Raw genomic sequence first — 13,472 nt, 5'->3', positions numbered from 1 at the left:
TGGTGTGTTCAGGGTGATGAGCTGTGTTGCTTTTACGCCAAACATAACGTTTTGCATTGTTGCCAAAAAGTTCAATTTTGGTTTCATCTGACCAGAGCACCTTCTTCCACATGTTTGGTGTGTCTCCCAGGTGGCTTGTGGCAAACTTTAAACGACACTTTTTATGGATATCTTTAAGAAATGGCTTTCTTCTTGCCACTCTTCCATAAAGGCCAGATTTGTGCAATATACGACTGATTGTTGTCCTATGGACAGAGTCTCCCACCTCAGCTGTAGATCTCTGCAGTTCATCCAGAGTGATCATGGGCCTCTTGGCTGCATCTCTGATCAGTCTTCTCCTTGTATGAGCTGAAAGTTTAGAGGGACGGCCAGGTCTTGGTAGATTTGCAGTGGTCTGATACTCCTTCCATTTCAATATTATTGCTTGCACAGTGCTCCTTGGGATGTTTAAAGCTTGGGAAATCTTTTTGTATCCAAATCCGGCTTCACAACAGTATCTCGGACCTGCCTGGTGTGTTCCTTGTTCTTCATGATGCTCTCTGCGCTTTTAACGGACCTCTGAGACTATCACAGTGCAGGTGCATTTATACGGAGACTTGATTACACACAGGTGGATTGTATTTATCATCATTAGTCATTTAGGTCAACATTGGATCATTCAGAGATCCTCACTGAACTTCTGGAGAGAGTTTGCTGCACTGAAAGTAAAGGGGCTGAATAATTTTGCACGCCCAATTTTTCAGTTTTTGAATTGTTAAAAAAGTTTGAAATATCCAATAAATGTCGTTCCACTTCATGATTGTGTCCCACTTGTTGTTGATTCTTCACAAAAAAAATAGTTTTATATCTTTATGTTTGAAGCCTGAAATGTGGCAAAAGGTCGCAAAGTTCAAGGGGGCCGAATACTTTCGCAAGGCACTGTATGTGCAGATGATGATGTGCAAGTAGAGATACTGGGGTGCAAAATAGCAAAAAGATAAATAACAATATGGGGATGAGGTAGTTGGGTGTGCTATTTACAGATTGGCTGTGTACAGTGATTAAGCATCAGCTGTCAGAGCAGCTTACCAAAGTTAGAGAGGGAGATATAGGTCTCCAGCTAAAGGGATTTTTGCAATTCGTTTCAGTCATTGGCAGCAGAGAACTGGAAGGAAAGGCTGCCAAATGAGGTATTGGCTTTGTCAAGTCAAGAACAGACTATGGGAGGCACACAGTACTATAGAGAGCCATGACTACATGGAACTCTAATCCACATCAGGTAACTGATGCAAGCAGTGGAATCGGATAAAAATACACCTTCTGGAACATCGGGGACTGAAGAGACACTCAGGAACAGACACTCATACGCACACACACGCTAGCACACCCACTCTACACACACGTACGTTATAATATTGTTGTATGGTGGTATTATACATTTTGTATTGTAGTGGTGTAATAATGTTATGATGTACTGTTTTATCTTTGGTTTTATGTGTGATGTAAGTGCCTTTATGCATTTGGACCCCGTGAAGAGTTGACAGCAGCTAATTTGGGATCCCTAATAATTACAGATGTGCAGACTCATGCTACATTTGGAGTGCGATAACATAAGAATATTGTGACTGACTTGAGCAATTTTACACTATTGGCAATGGAAAAGCCATGGTTTTTGTTTTGACAAACAATTTGGCAAACTAGCATGATTTGAATCCAGAAACAGTCAGGTACCCAGGCTAGCAATATACTTTGTTAAAGGCAAAGAACTGAAAGAGGTTGTTTTTGTTTTTGTGGTCTGTCAGGAGCACATGGACGAGGTGTGTTCCTACCAGCTGCTTACGTCGGTTCGGCACATGGTGCTCACCCTCACCCAGCAGAACGACGAGAGCAAGGAGTTTGTCCGCTTCTTCCACCGACAGCTGGGAGGCATACTGCAGGTATGATAAGCCTTATGATGATATAGCAAATTTAGAGGTTTTCCCCACTGTGACTCAAACCTCAGATTAGTCCGGTAACTGTTTTATTTTGGTGTAAGAGCTGAAAACGTCCACTCGAACAAGTTAACAAAGTGCAGACTAACATAAGAATTTATATCCAGAAATATTGGTTCAGCCATTTTAAAATTAGTATCAGCTAATATTTGTATAACTAAGCCAAGATAGACCACAGCCTGTCGTTTCCATGGGAACAAATGAGCTATAGTGGGCAGAACAAGCAAGGAAGGGGCAAGAGCCAAGCACGAGCTTGTGAATCTATTGATTCAGCCATTTTTTAAAATAAGTATGTGTGCAGCTTTCTTAGACAGATTTTCTCAACACCTATTCTATCTAGTACTGTTTTTAGCTTATCATTTTCAAGATGGAGTCCTAAGTTTTTCCCTCCCCCTCAGGACTCTCTGAGTAAGTTTGCAGGACGTACTCTAAAGGACTGTGGCGAGGACTTGCTTGTGGAGATCTCTGAGATCCTGTTTAACGAGCTGGCCTTCTTCAGACTCATGCAAGACCTGGACAGCAACAGCAGTAGTACTGCTACTATAGCTAACTCCCAGGCCAGGCACAAGAACCACAAGAGACCTAATAATAACCAAGTCAAGCAGGAACACAGGAATAATGAGGTAGGTGGAGGGGATAGGGGTGTGGGTGAGTGTTTTCATATTGGATTTGTGTGTGTCATTCACTCTAATATGAAATGAGCGAATACATTTCAAGACTGGTGAACATTTGACTACTTTCAGGAGAACAAGTCTCCGGAGGTCGAGAAGTCCTTTCCCCCAGCGTATCTCGATGAAGACAAAGTGAGGAAATCAACATTCAACATCTGATTTTCTTGTGTGGTTTCAAGCCAGATGTCTCTTTAGACTACACTTAGTGTAGTCCCAGGGGTGTCAAACTCAGAAAATGTGTTATATCTTTGCTGTCGACGCTCCCAAACTGTCTAGCTTTCATTTCAGTGATTTTATTAGCAAGCTGGACATTGTATGAATGTACGTCCATTATAATTTCTACAGTTTCAATTTGGTTTAGTCATTTTAAAGTGTGTGTGTGTGTGTACTCAGCAAAAAAAAAAAGAAACGGCCTCTCACTGTCAACTGCGTTTATTTTCAGCAAACTTAACATGTATGAATATAAGATTCAACAACTGAGACATAAACTGAACAAGTTCCACAGACGTGATTAACAGAAATGTAATAATGTGTCCCTGAACAAAGGGGGGGATCAAAAGTTAGTCCGTATCTGGTGTGGCCACCAGCTGCATTAAGTAATGCAATGCATCCTCCTCGTGGACTGCACCAGATTTGCCAGTTCTTGCTGTGAGATGTTACCCCACTCTTCCACCAAGGCACCTGCAAGTTCCCTGACATTTCTGGGGTGAATGGCCCTAGCCCTCACCCTCCGATCCAACAGGTCCCAGACGTGCTCAATGGGATTGAGATCCAGGCTCTTCGCTGGCCATGGCAGAACACTGACATTCATGTCCTGCAGGAAATCACACACAGAATGAGCAGTATGGCTGGTGGCATTGTCATGCTGGAGGGTCATGTCAGGATGGGACTGCAGGAAGGGTACTCTGTAAAGTGAGTTAGTTCAACCACGGACAATGACAAGAAGCTCAGTCTGATGATACTGTGACACACCGCCCCAGACCATGACAGACCCTCCACATAAAAATCGATCCCGCTCCAGAGTACAGGCCTCAGTGTAACTCTCATTCCTTCGACGATAAACGCGAATCCGACCATCACCCCTGGTGAGAAAAAAACGCAACTCGTCAGTGAAGAGCACTTTTTGCCAGTCCTGTCTGGTCCTGCGACGGTGGGTTTGTGCCCATAGGCAACGTTGTTGCCGGTGATGTCTGAGGACCTGCCTTACAACAGGCCTACAAGCCCCCAGTCCAGCCTATTGCGGACAGTCTGAGCACTGATGGAGGGATTGTGCTTTCCTGGTGTAACTCGGGCGGTTGTTGCCATCCTGTACCTGTCCCGCAGGTGTGATGTTCAGATGTACCGATCCTGTGCGGGTGTTACACGTGGTCTGCCACTGCGAGGTCAATCATCTGTCCGTCCTGTCTCCCTGTAGTGCTGTCTTGGGCATCTCACAGTACAAATATTGCAATTTATTGCCCTGGCCACATCTGCAGTCCTCATGCCTCCTTGCAGCATGCCTAAGGCACGTTCACGCAGATGAGCAGGGACCCTGGGCATCTTTCTTTTGGTGTTTTTCAGAGTCTGTAGAAAGGCCTTTTTAGTGTCCTAAGTTTTCATAACTGTGACCTTAATTGCCTACTGTCTGTAAGCTGTTAGTTTCTTAAAGACCGTGCCACAGTTGCATGTTCATTGATTGTGTATGGTTCATTGAACCCTTTACAATGAAGTTAATTAATAAAAATCAAAATATCTTTGAAAGACATGGTCCTGAAAAAATTTATTTTTTGCTGAGTATATAAATATATATTTTTTTTTTGACACCCCTGGTGTAGTCTAAAGGTTGGGATTAAGGCGTGTAAATGTCTTAACTTTTTACATCTCACTCTGTGTGCCAGGATGAAGATGAGACGGAGCAGAAAGAGACCGAGGGGGAGCAGCACGGAGGAGAGGGGAAAGACAGCAGGAGCAGCGAGGCCTCTGAGATGGAGGAGGAAGAGGGGGCTAGAGAGGGACTGCTTCACTCTATTAGTGAGTGAACACAATGCGGGGCGCCTCAATTAGCCTAAAAGCTACTCTGTAAAGTGAGTTAGTTCAACCACGGACAACCTTGCTAGTGATCGTAGCTACTAGAGGAAGCTTGTGATCGAGTGTTCTGCAGGTTCACAATGGAGGATTTGTTGTGAATCTTTAGGGTCATGTCATTACAACTGTCGCCAACCTATTTCCAACAAAGTAAACTCCTACTACGATTATGACGAGTGCCACACCTTTGACTTGTTCTCCTAGTGCTAACCCTTCGTTGTTTTGTGTTCTTTGCCAGGTCTGTCCAAGGCGGAGACCCAGGCCCTGACTAACTACGGCAGTGGGGAGGATGAGAACGAGGTGGAGATGGAGGAGTTTGAAGCTGAGCCCCAGGACGTCCAGACCTCCCTGCAGGTTAGCAATGATGGTGGAGAGCAACGGGTTAGGACACACACACACTCAGTACGCACACTTCCGTTACTGTCTAGTTACCATCTTCTCCTGTATTTCAGGTAGCAGCAAATGAAGCCCCATCAAATGGAAACCGAGAGATGAAGTTTGACCAAGAAAGCTCTGAGAGTAACGATGGTAAGAACGCTCATGGTTGTTTTTCTGTCTCTTGGCTTTTAGGCAGCCAAAATAGTACCTGTTTTTCATCTACTTTTTGCTGTGTACATAGTCCACATTTTTGTAAATGGTTGCCAGATGTTTTCATTATAGCAATGTTTGGTCTGATGGATGCCTGTGTTTTCAGCCCCTCTGATCCCCCCCCCCCCCCCAATCCTGTCTCTCCCTCCTTTTTCCTTCTCTCTATCCTAAACTTCTCTGCTTGCTTATCGCCCCCACCCCCAGTCAAGAGCAGTAAGTCCGAGTCCATCGATGTGGTGGACTCCCCAGAGGAAGAGTGTGTGGAGCATGGGAGGCCGGAGGGGGAGGGAGGTGCAGCCTCAGCCACCACCAACAACCAGGAGGGCTCAAACAGCAGCGGCAGCCCTGACACCGAGTCACCTGTCATGCTCAACATAGATGTAACACCACTACATAGACCTATGATCCTTTTTAAACTACAAAATTCTTTAATAGTTTAATTTATTTATGTGTATTCCAATGTCTTTATTACTTCTCCAAACCCTTTATAATGTATATGCTTTCATTTAATTCATGCAGGAGGTGGGATCAGGAAACATGAGCCAAAAGTCAGACGAGGAAGACTTTGTGAAAGTGGAGGATTTACCCATGCAGCTGAGTGTCATATGTGAGGTGGGACGAGCCAGAATGACTCCATTTCCCCTGTTATCAATACGTCCACTTACTTTTTTCCCCCTCTTCTTACAAACTGTCTGATCATTGGTCTTGTGAAATCTAGTAATGTTCTCTCTCTCTGTGTGTGTGTGACGAACAGGAGGCGCTCCAGAAGAGGGTAGTTGAGGAACAGCAGAATAATAATCGGTCTGTTGAGATCCTCAATGGGAACACTGACACTAGTGGACTCGTGGGCAATGGACACACGCTCAAAGAACCAGGTAGGTACATACAATATCTAGTGAAATGATTCACTGTCTGGCACAGTTTTCATTTCAAAATTGTTTCATGAAACTGGTAGAGCGCAACTTCACAGAATGTCCAGGGAAATAAATGTATGTTGCAGAACCGACATTAGTCTACCGTGTAGACATGTAAATGTTGGCTATGTACTATTTAATATTATTGTATCCATCTGTGTTTGCAATATCTCTAGGAAGACAATGATTCGTCTACTTTTTTTCTCTCATCTTTCTTACAGAAACGATAGGTGCACAAAGTGCATAAAAAGACCGTCTTGTACAAACGTTGTCGAATGAACCACTACAGAATAATCCTAAAGATGTTCAGACTCCTATTGGTACTTAATGGTTGGATGGTCGCAAGGGTTGGCGAGACAATGTCGTGCCAGTGACTAAGCTTAGCTCGAAACCGTTTGACCAACTACAACGGTTAAAAACAACTACAACTGCAATGTAATCAACACTGTTTTGTTTATTTCTACTCCTGAGGCTGTATCTATTAAGCACATCAGAGTAGGAGTGTGGATGATCTAAGATCAGTTTGGTATTTTTGATCATCATACATACTGATTGTTTGGACAAGTTGGACCTGATCCTAGATCAGTACCCATTCTCTGAGACACTTGATACATACAGCCCCTGATTACTGAATGTGTTCTTTGATTTGGGGATTTAGGGTGGGGTCTCTCTCTCACTCTGCTGCTGTGTTACGTATAAAGTTTTACAAGCCTCGTTTGAATCCTCTAGTCTAGCAAACTTGTTGAAAATTGCCTTAGTTCTGTTTTCTGCGGATATGGGATCAGTTTGGAATCGGTTTGTCATTTTGAATAATTGTATTTGTTCATCTTCTTGGCCTTGTCTTATTCTCTCTTGCTAGCTCCCATGCTTTTCAAGCATCTGACCTTTTGAACTCTTAACTACAACACTAATGAACTACAAGTACGACTTCAAACTTGATTCAGGCTGCTTGCGAGTCATTTCCTCACCTTTGGCTGTAAAGACTACATTGACACCTAACATCTTTTCCCTTATGTCATGGGGGTGTCGTCACCTTTTACTGCACTCTTAATGTTACCTTCCTTTTTGTTTTCTCTGGGCAGTTTTCCATGTAATTAAAGATACTACTGTATGGAACTTTTCAAAGCGGTGGCTTGTCTTTGTGTTTAACAAGTGTAGTTTACTGGAAGGCTGAATAAGACCTAAAATCAGATTACTTGAATGCAAAAGATGATTGATCAAAGCTTTCATGAGCCCAGTTTATACCTGGTGCTGACATGTGTCCTGGGCACTTTCTCAATTGTGTAAAAATCTGTCCTACTGACCTGTAAATGGAGGCGTTTCCTCACCAATCATCCCCTACCAGCGGTAGAAAGGCTCTATCGTTAATATAAATTACAGGCTAATTCACACTTTGTTCCAAATGAACATGTATGGCAAAATGTTGAGTTGCCATTTAACCCTTTACACTTGTGGGAATTGGCCTATTGAAATGTTTCTCACAAAGGCATATGCATGAACATGGTAATTGAAAGGGAACTGTGTGGAAATTATTAGACCAAAGGGAGTACACAAGTTCAACTGAATCCAAATTTTACACATGATTTGCATTTGAGCTTTGTGTAGATTTTGGTAATAAAAATAACTCCAGATACATCCAGTAACAAGACTATTGGGAAGTGTGGGGTAGGTGCAACAAGACATGTTACACTTTCACAAGGCAATTCAGACATTGTAATTTTGCTGCGCATAGAATGGAGTCGACAGCAAAACAAATGGGCTCAATTTTTTCAGAAAAACCAAGGGTATGACATTACATCAAGCCGTGATCATAAACATTTGGCACTGTATAGACATGATTTGGAAAGTGCACATTTGGACTCCCAGGTGTTTGGGTTGCTTGTATGACATCAAAGTGGTATTAATTATAATCCCCTGTGATCTTTCAAAATACATCCTCTTAATTTACATAATTTCTCACTCAGACAAAGTTGCCCAATTACTGGGAAGGCAACTTTGTTGCGTAATGCTCAAGTTCAGAGAACGTGATCTCTGACATGTTCAGCCCACTGTTCCAATTTTGGTGTTTAACAGTGCCCAAATCTGCCATTTTCAACCCATGTATGAGGGTTAAGCAATGTTGAGGAAATATTTCGATTGGAGCCTTTAGTTACAGCGCAAAGACTTGAAATATGTACAACAGGATTCTCCAGTTGTTTCTGAATCAGTTAAGCCCATCTCCCCACCACCGTTCTGTTAACTCATTTGGAGGCTTCACCAGGGCATACAGGGGTTGGGGCAGTCACGGATGTAGGATTCCAGTTTGCCCTTGTTCACGTCCATCAACGTGGTGTATGTGGTCAACTGCAATGACAAGTCAGTCTTGAGAAATGCTAACAGGACTTTCGCATTAGACAGATTTATTGAATCGATAGAAATGCCTTGAATGGTTCATAATGATAAAACAGTAAATAAGGGCTCACCTTGTTCAAGACTGGTTTTGTCGACAGCACGTCGTACACGGTCTTCAGTGAGATGTTCTGAGGAGAAAGGATAGGGGAAAAGAATCTTACCACTTTGTTTAGCACAAAGATTCCTTTGAATTTGTACAGGAAATTGAAACAAACATCAAATTAAGGAGCAGAGCCAAATTATAGTTGACTTTTTATTCAGCCATGGAATGGTTGGTGTCTGCCCAACTACATCTATATGGTTTCTCTGTGGTTGTAGTACTCACTGCCTGCGTGGTCTGGTTCATACACTTCATGGCTGGAGTCCTGCGGTTGTCCAAGAACAGAGGCTCCTTCCAGTGATCGTAGTTGGTTTCCAGAACGTACCAGCGGCCCAGCTTCAGCTCAATCCTTCACAACAGGAGTACAGTGTTTAGGAATGTGATGCTTCCTGATTAAATCAGGAATATCTAGGCCTCCTGCGTTGCGCAGTGCTAGAAGTGTCACTACAGATCCGGGTTCGATGCCGGCCGCGACCAGGAAACATGAGGCGGCGCACAATTAGCCCAGCGTTGTCTAGATTTGGCCGGCTGGGATGTCCTTGTCCCATCGTGCTCTAGTGGCGGCTGGGCGCATGCACGCTGACTTTGGTCGCCAGCTGTACGGTGTTTCCTCCTACACATTGGTGCAGCTGGCTTCCGGGTTAAGTGAGCAGTGTGTCAAGAAGAAGTGCGGCTTGGCATGGTTGTGTTTCGGAGGACGCATGGCTCTCGACCGCCGCCTCTCCCGAGTCCGTACGGGAGTTGCATTGATGGGACAAGACTAACTACCAATTTGACGTAAAGTAGATTTGTTTTACCCATTTCGTGACATGTATCCTTATGTAATAGAAATGTACCTGTTAGCTAGACATTTCAGATTTCCCTGTTTTTGTAGTCTGGATCACATCCCTGAATGTTAAACAATATGATTTGTATGACCAGTGTGATGCAAGGTGATCTTGTTCCACCCCAGCACCTTTTCAAATCAGGTATGCTAGTGCTGAGCTGGAACAGAACCCTGCACAGCTAGTATTTCTCCGTGACACAAGTTAGAGACCCCTGCTGCACTAGTAGTGTGTTTAGTATTTAATTTCAGTAGTTGAAATTGGATAGTAATATGTTTTAGCCACTCACTCCCAGATGTTGAGGCTGAGGACCCTGGAGCGGGTGATGACACAGCCCTGGCCCGTCTGGTTCCCTCCCAGGATGAAGTAGGCCGGGGCCAGCAGCTTGGTCTGGGCCAGAAGGTTCTTTGCCTCCTCGTAGCTGGACACACACAGGGTTAAAGAAAGGGTGTGTTTTCACGAGACCAAAGAAATGTCAGTTTCATAATGCTGGTCTTGAATGTGCTCAGGTTTTCCTCCATAATACAGCCCTCATTCAAGCAAGAATGTGTATTATTGCCTTCAATAACAAAACATGTCAACTGTAGTTAAATGACATTATCATTTGATTCTTCTATGAAAGTAGAAAGATACCTGGTAGCATTCTCTAAGACAGAGCGAGTGAGGAAGCTCATCCACATCCCATCTCTTTTCCCCAGGATCCACTCCACGATCCCTGAGAGAACAGACACACTTAATATTCCCCCCTCCGCATTCATAACAGGTCTATAAATGTACTGATTTGAGAGACCGGGAGAGTTGGGTAGCTCACCGATGTATCCTCCATCAAGGCTGAAGCGCTCATTCATTGTCAGAGTGAAAGCATGCTTCAAAGAAAATGATAAATGTTTGTCAAATTACACTTTCACAACTACCATGATGTTAAAACAGATGTTTGTCATCATTGGCTAAAAAAGACGCCACATCAGGGACACGTTCAAAAGGGATTTGTTTTTCCCATTTGAAACTGTTGCTTGCTTCCATTTGTGCCTGCTGAATGCAGCCCAGAGCTCACCGGTTTGATACCAGTCAACATGCCCACGTAGCCGGCGAAGTTAGTGGACTTGAAGACCGTCTTGTTGCCTCTCTGGAAGTCAATGTTGACCACCATAGGCTTGAGTTTCTCTGTTATCAACCAGGACCTGTTCTTCATGTCCCAACTGGTAGAGAAAGAAACAATAAGGGGGTTTATTTTCAGTAAAGAATTAAAGGTGTAGCAACTGGAAAAACGTTTATAGAAAACCAGCAAAAATAATTAAAAATTGGTTAAAAGGTATTGTTCACCCAAATTGACTGACTAGTAATTTGGGTTTGTAATAGCTACAGTGTCCTATTAACACAATGGAGCACAAAACAATGCATGGTAGGACCCTTGATATCCCTTTGTCACTAAACTGTAGCAGTGACATTCTTACCCCATGAATAGTCCAAAGTCCATATTCCGCCCATGGATAAGGTTACCTATGACAATGCAAGGAGCATTTCAAGCGTCACGTGACCATGATGACATGTACATAACTAAAGTATTGATTCAGATGTCATAACATAACATGAGCTACTTACCATTTGAGTCCTCTGCCACTAGAGAAGTGCACACTGTAAAGATCTCATAGAAGATGTTGTAGAGGACAACCTCGCCTGGAGTGAAACCAAGTGTAATAGAATCAGAATAGAGGGAGGTGAGAAACTAGAAACTGAATGATAGTGCCGTTGCGGTCAGGGGTTGGAATAAGCAATTGTGGGTTACTGTATATTACCAAGGGGAACACCCGAGGCAGTCGCGACTCCTTTTATTTCCTCATTGAATGGGTAGGGTAGGGTATTCACTATCAAAGGCTGCAGAACACACAAGACCATTAGTAATGGATTAGAAACGGTTACATTATCAAATTAAATCATCACTGAAATTATTTTATGAGATGAGGTGTAATAGTTTTCCAGTGAAATGATCAAACTCTCTCACCAAGTCCTTGTCGACCAAATCTATCAGTTTCCCACTAGGAACAAATGCGTTGGCCAAATCCTTGATAGCCTGGATCATGTTGACCAACTGAAGAAAACCAGACAAATAGTGAATAAGAAAACAGTACGAGTATTGATCCTACAGTAAATACATTTACATAATTGATACGAACAAGACATGTAAAACTCTCACCTCAGCTTTCTTGTCAGTGATGATTAGCTTCCATCTTTCGCTGGGGGGCAAATCCAGGTCTATTGTGTACCAGGTGACAGGCCCTTTGAATCTGATCAAAATCGTGACATGAGAGATGTTAGATGGATGCATAATGACATTGAGGTCACTTTACTATCCCCTGCAAATGGTATTACACAATAGTGTCATGTGAGATTCATTTTAAGGCTACAGTAGTCACTACAGTAGTCAAAAGTTGCCCCAGTCTAATTACAATGGACAGAGGCAGGTAGCTAATGACTAAATGCACCTGGTTATACACAATACAAACACTTCTTGTTAACCTGGCATAAGTGTGCCGCCTCACGCATGAGCCATGATCTGGGACCGGCCGGGTATTACAAAACTTATGCAAGTTGTTTAGATGTTAAGGACATTTGACAGCACCTTGGACAACTAGCTAACTTAGTTAGTCACAGTATGCTAGCTAATGGCAAATACTTACGTTGGACCTTTGGGAGGGTACATGCCCGTCTGGCATTCTTCGGTATACTGTTAATAAACCAAAGCTTTGTTCAGGTGAAAATGCACTTTCTAGCTAGAACTCAGACTAACTAATATTTGGCAGACAGTTTACGATTACAGAATATTCATTATTTGGATCACTTACCGGTGGCACAAACTGTGCCGATACTGCAGATAAGAACACCAAAAGACAACACAACCTATCCATCTTGTGTCCCGTTGTTTGTGTGTAAAGCTTCTTCGGATTTTTGGTCAGCTTCAAAATACGGAAGTGTATTCTTTCCTCGTGATTTGAGAGGGAGCGTACCATTACACTATGGGCGGGCGGCTACAACATATTTTATACTTGCATTTTTCTCTGATTCAGATACATTAGTTTTGTTTATGTCACGTATTGCATGTACAAATGTAAGTGTATAAATAGGATTGTACTTATGTAGAATGATATGTCCTCCCACACGATACTGGTACATTCCTGATTGTTATACTGAAGTGAAAACAAGTGCACACATGACATGACTGGCAATTAAATATCAATAGAATGGGATTATTGTAGTTACAATTGGGCACAGGTTACTCATAAAACAACTGAAAGCACATTTAAGGGGTTTCGACAAAATGCCTTTTTAAAGCTAATTCGCTTGTCAACAAATGCTGTTTTAAAACAGTTTGAAAAAGATGAGGAAAAGCTGAGGAGCCTTGTCATATTCACACGTTGACGCTGTAGGGGAGCGTGGGGTAAGTTGAGCCGAAAAACAAAATTCTAAATTTGACCAAATATGTAGAAAGAGGTCATTTCATGGAGTCTGTGAAGGAAGAAACCACATGGAAAAAGTAGTAAGCAAGTTAGGTCCCAAAAAATGTAACAAATCAAATTAATGTGTTAGAGGTTTCATGATGCTTTTATCAAAACCAAAGTAAATCATTGTTCTACACATCAGTTGGTGTCTCCTATAAGCTTCAATATGAGGACATAACATTAGCATTAAGGTACATCCTTGTAGCTGTGTGGGTTAATATAGTAAAAATGTTTGTCTTGGGATAAATTGAGCCAATGGCAAATTGAGAAAATTAAAGTTTGTTTTCTTCCCAGGTGAAATGCAAGGCATTATGGCTGGGATGAGGTAACAGGGCCTGCCTGGCCTATGTTAAAAGTACAACATGTTTGTAAGACTGTGTTAAAAGATACTTCAAATGATTAAAAGACAAAGCAATTGTGTTGAATTGTGTTTGGGAAATAAAGATAGACATG

The 13,472-nt window shown here is 42.7% G+C and overlaps 2 protein-coding genes across 13 annotated transcripts in view; one reads left to right on the top strand and one right to left on the bottom strand.

Moving 5' to 3' along the window:
• The window catches only part of LOC139374884 (pericentriolar material 1 protein-like), a 37,128-nt gene extending 29,999 nt beyond the window's left edge, over positions 1-7,129 (top strand). For 6 of the 12 annotated variants that reach the window (XM_071116091.1, XM_071116089.1, XM_071116083.1 and 3 more), the window contains 10 exons: positions 1,782-1,916; positions 2,369-2,593; positions 2,714-2,773; positions 4,519-4,651; positions 4,944-5,059; positions 5,158-5,233; positions 5,498-5,673; positions 5,813-5,905; positions 6,048-6,168; positions 6,429-7,129. In XM_071116091.1, coding sequence (XP_070972192.1) covers positions 1,782-1,916; positions 2,369-2,593; positions 2,714-2,773; positions 4,519-4,651; positions 4,944-5,059; positions 5,158-5,233; positions 5,498-5,673; positions 5,813-5,905; positions 6,048-6,168; positions 6,429-6,454 — 1,161 coding nt within the window. In that variant the 3' untranslated portion in view covers positions 6,455-7,129. Of the gene's footprint in view, positions 1-1,781; positions 1,917-2,368; positions 2,594-2,713; positions 2,774-4,518; positions 4,652-4,943; positions 5,060-5,157; positions 5,234-5,497; positions 5,674-5,812; positions 5,906-6,047; positions 6,264-6,428 lie in introns of those variants that run through there. The other 6 variants (XM_071116086.1, XM_071116082.1, XM_071116090.1 and 3 more) reach the window with 1 other exon arrangement.
• A 633-nt stretch (positions 7,130-7,762) lies between these two features.
• LOC139374886 (acid ceramidase-like) lies at positions 7,763-12,714 on the bottom strand. Its single transcript, XM_071116093.1, has 14 exons — positions 12,366-12,714; positions 12,201-12,247; positions 11,717-11,807; positions 11,525-11,611; positions 11,319-11,397; positions 11,125-11,199; positions 10,977-11,022; positions 10,577-10,721; positions 10,334-10,388; positions 10,156-10,237; positions 9,812-9,943; positions 8,924-9,047; positions 8,670-8,726; positions 7,763-8,550 (listed from the first exon to the last, which is right to left on the bottom strand). The coding sequence occupies exons 1-14, from the start codon at positions 12,528-12,530 to the stop codon at positions 8,461-8,463; spliced, it is 1,275 nt and encodes a 424-aa protein (XP_070972194.1). The 5' UTR covers positions 12,531-12,714; the 3' UTR covers positions 7,763-8,460.
• Between the last annotated feature and the right edge of the window lie 758 nt (positions 12,715-13,472).

The sequence above is a fragment of the Oncorhynchus clarkii genome, chromosome 19, assembly GCF_045791955.1.
Source record: "Oncorhynchus clarkii lewisi isolate Uvic-CL-2024 chromosome 19, UVic_Ocla_1.0, whole genome shotgun sequence".
In the NCBI taxonomy this organism is placed as follows: domain Eukaryota; kingdom Metazoa; phylum Chordata; class Actinopteri; order Salmoniformes; family Salmonidae; genus Oncorhynchus; species Oncorhynchus clarkii.
The sequence above is the reverse complement of the archived record's forward strand: the minus strand, read 5'-3'. Positions and strand labels throughout refer to the sequence as shown.

What these genes read in the sequence shown, in the direction of transcription:
- LOC139374886 (XM_071116093.1), bottom strand. Translation starts at nt 12,530, where the DNA reads ATGGTACGCTCCCTCTCAAATCACGAGGAAAGAATACACTTCCGTATT. An exon ending in TGTTGACTGGTATCAAACCG is followed by an intron (nt 10,389 to 10,576) that starts GTGAGCTCTGGG and finishes TTTTCTTTGAAG; the next exon opens with CATGCTTTCACTCTGACAAT. An exon ending in GTCTTAGAGAATGCTACCAG is followed by an intron (nt 9,944 to 10,155) that starts GTATCTTTCTAC and finishes GTGTGTGTCCAG; the next exon opens with CTACGAGGAGGCAAAGAACC.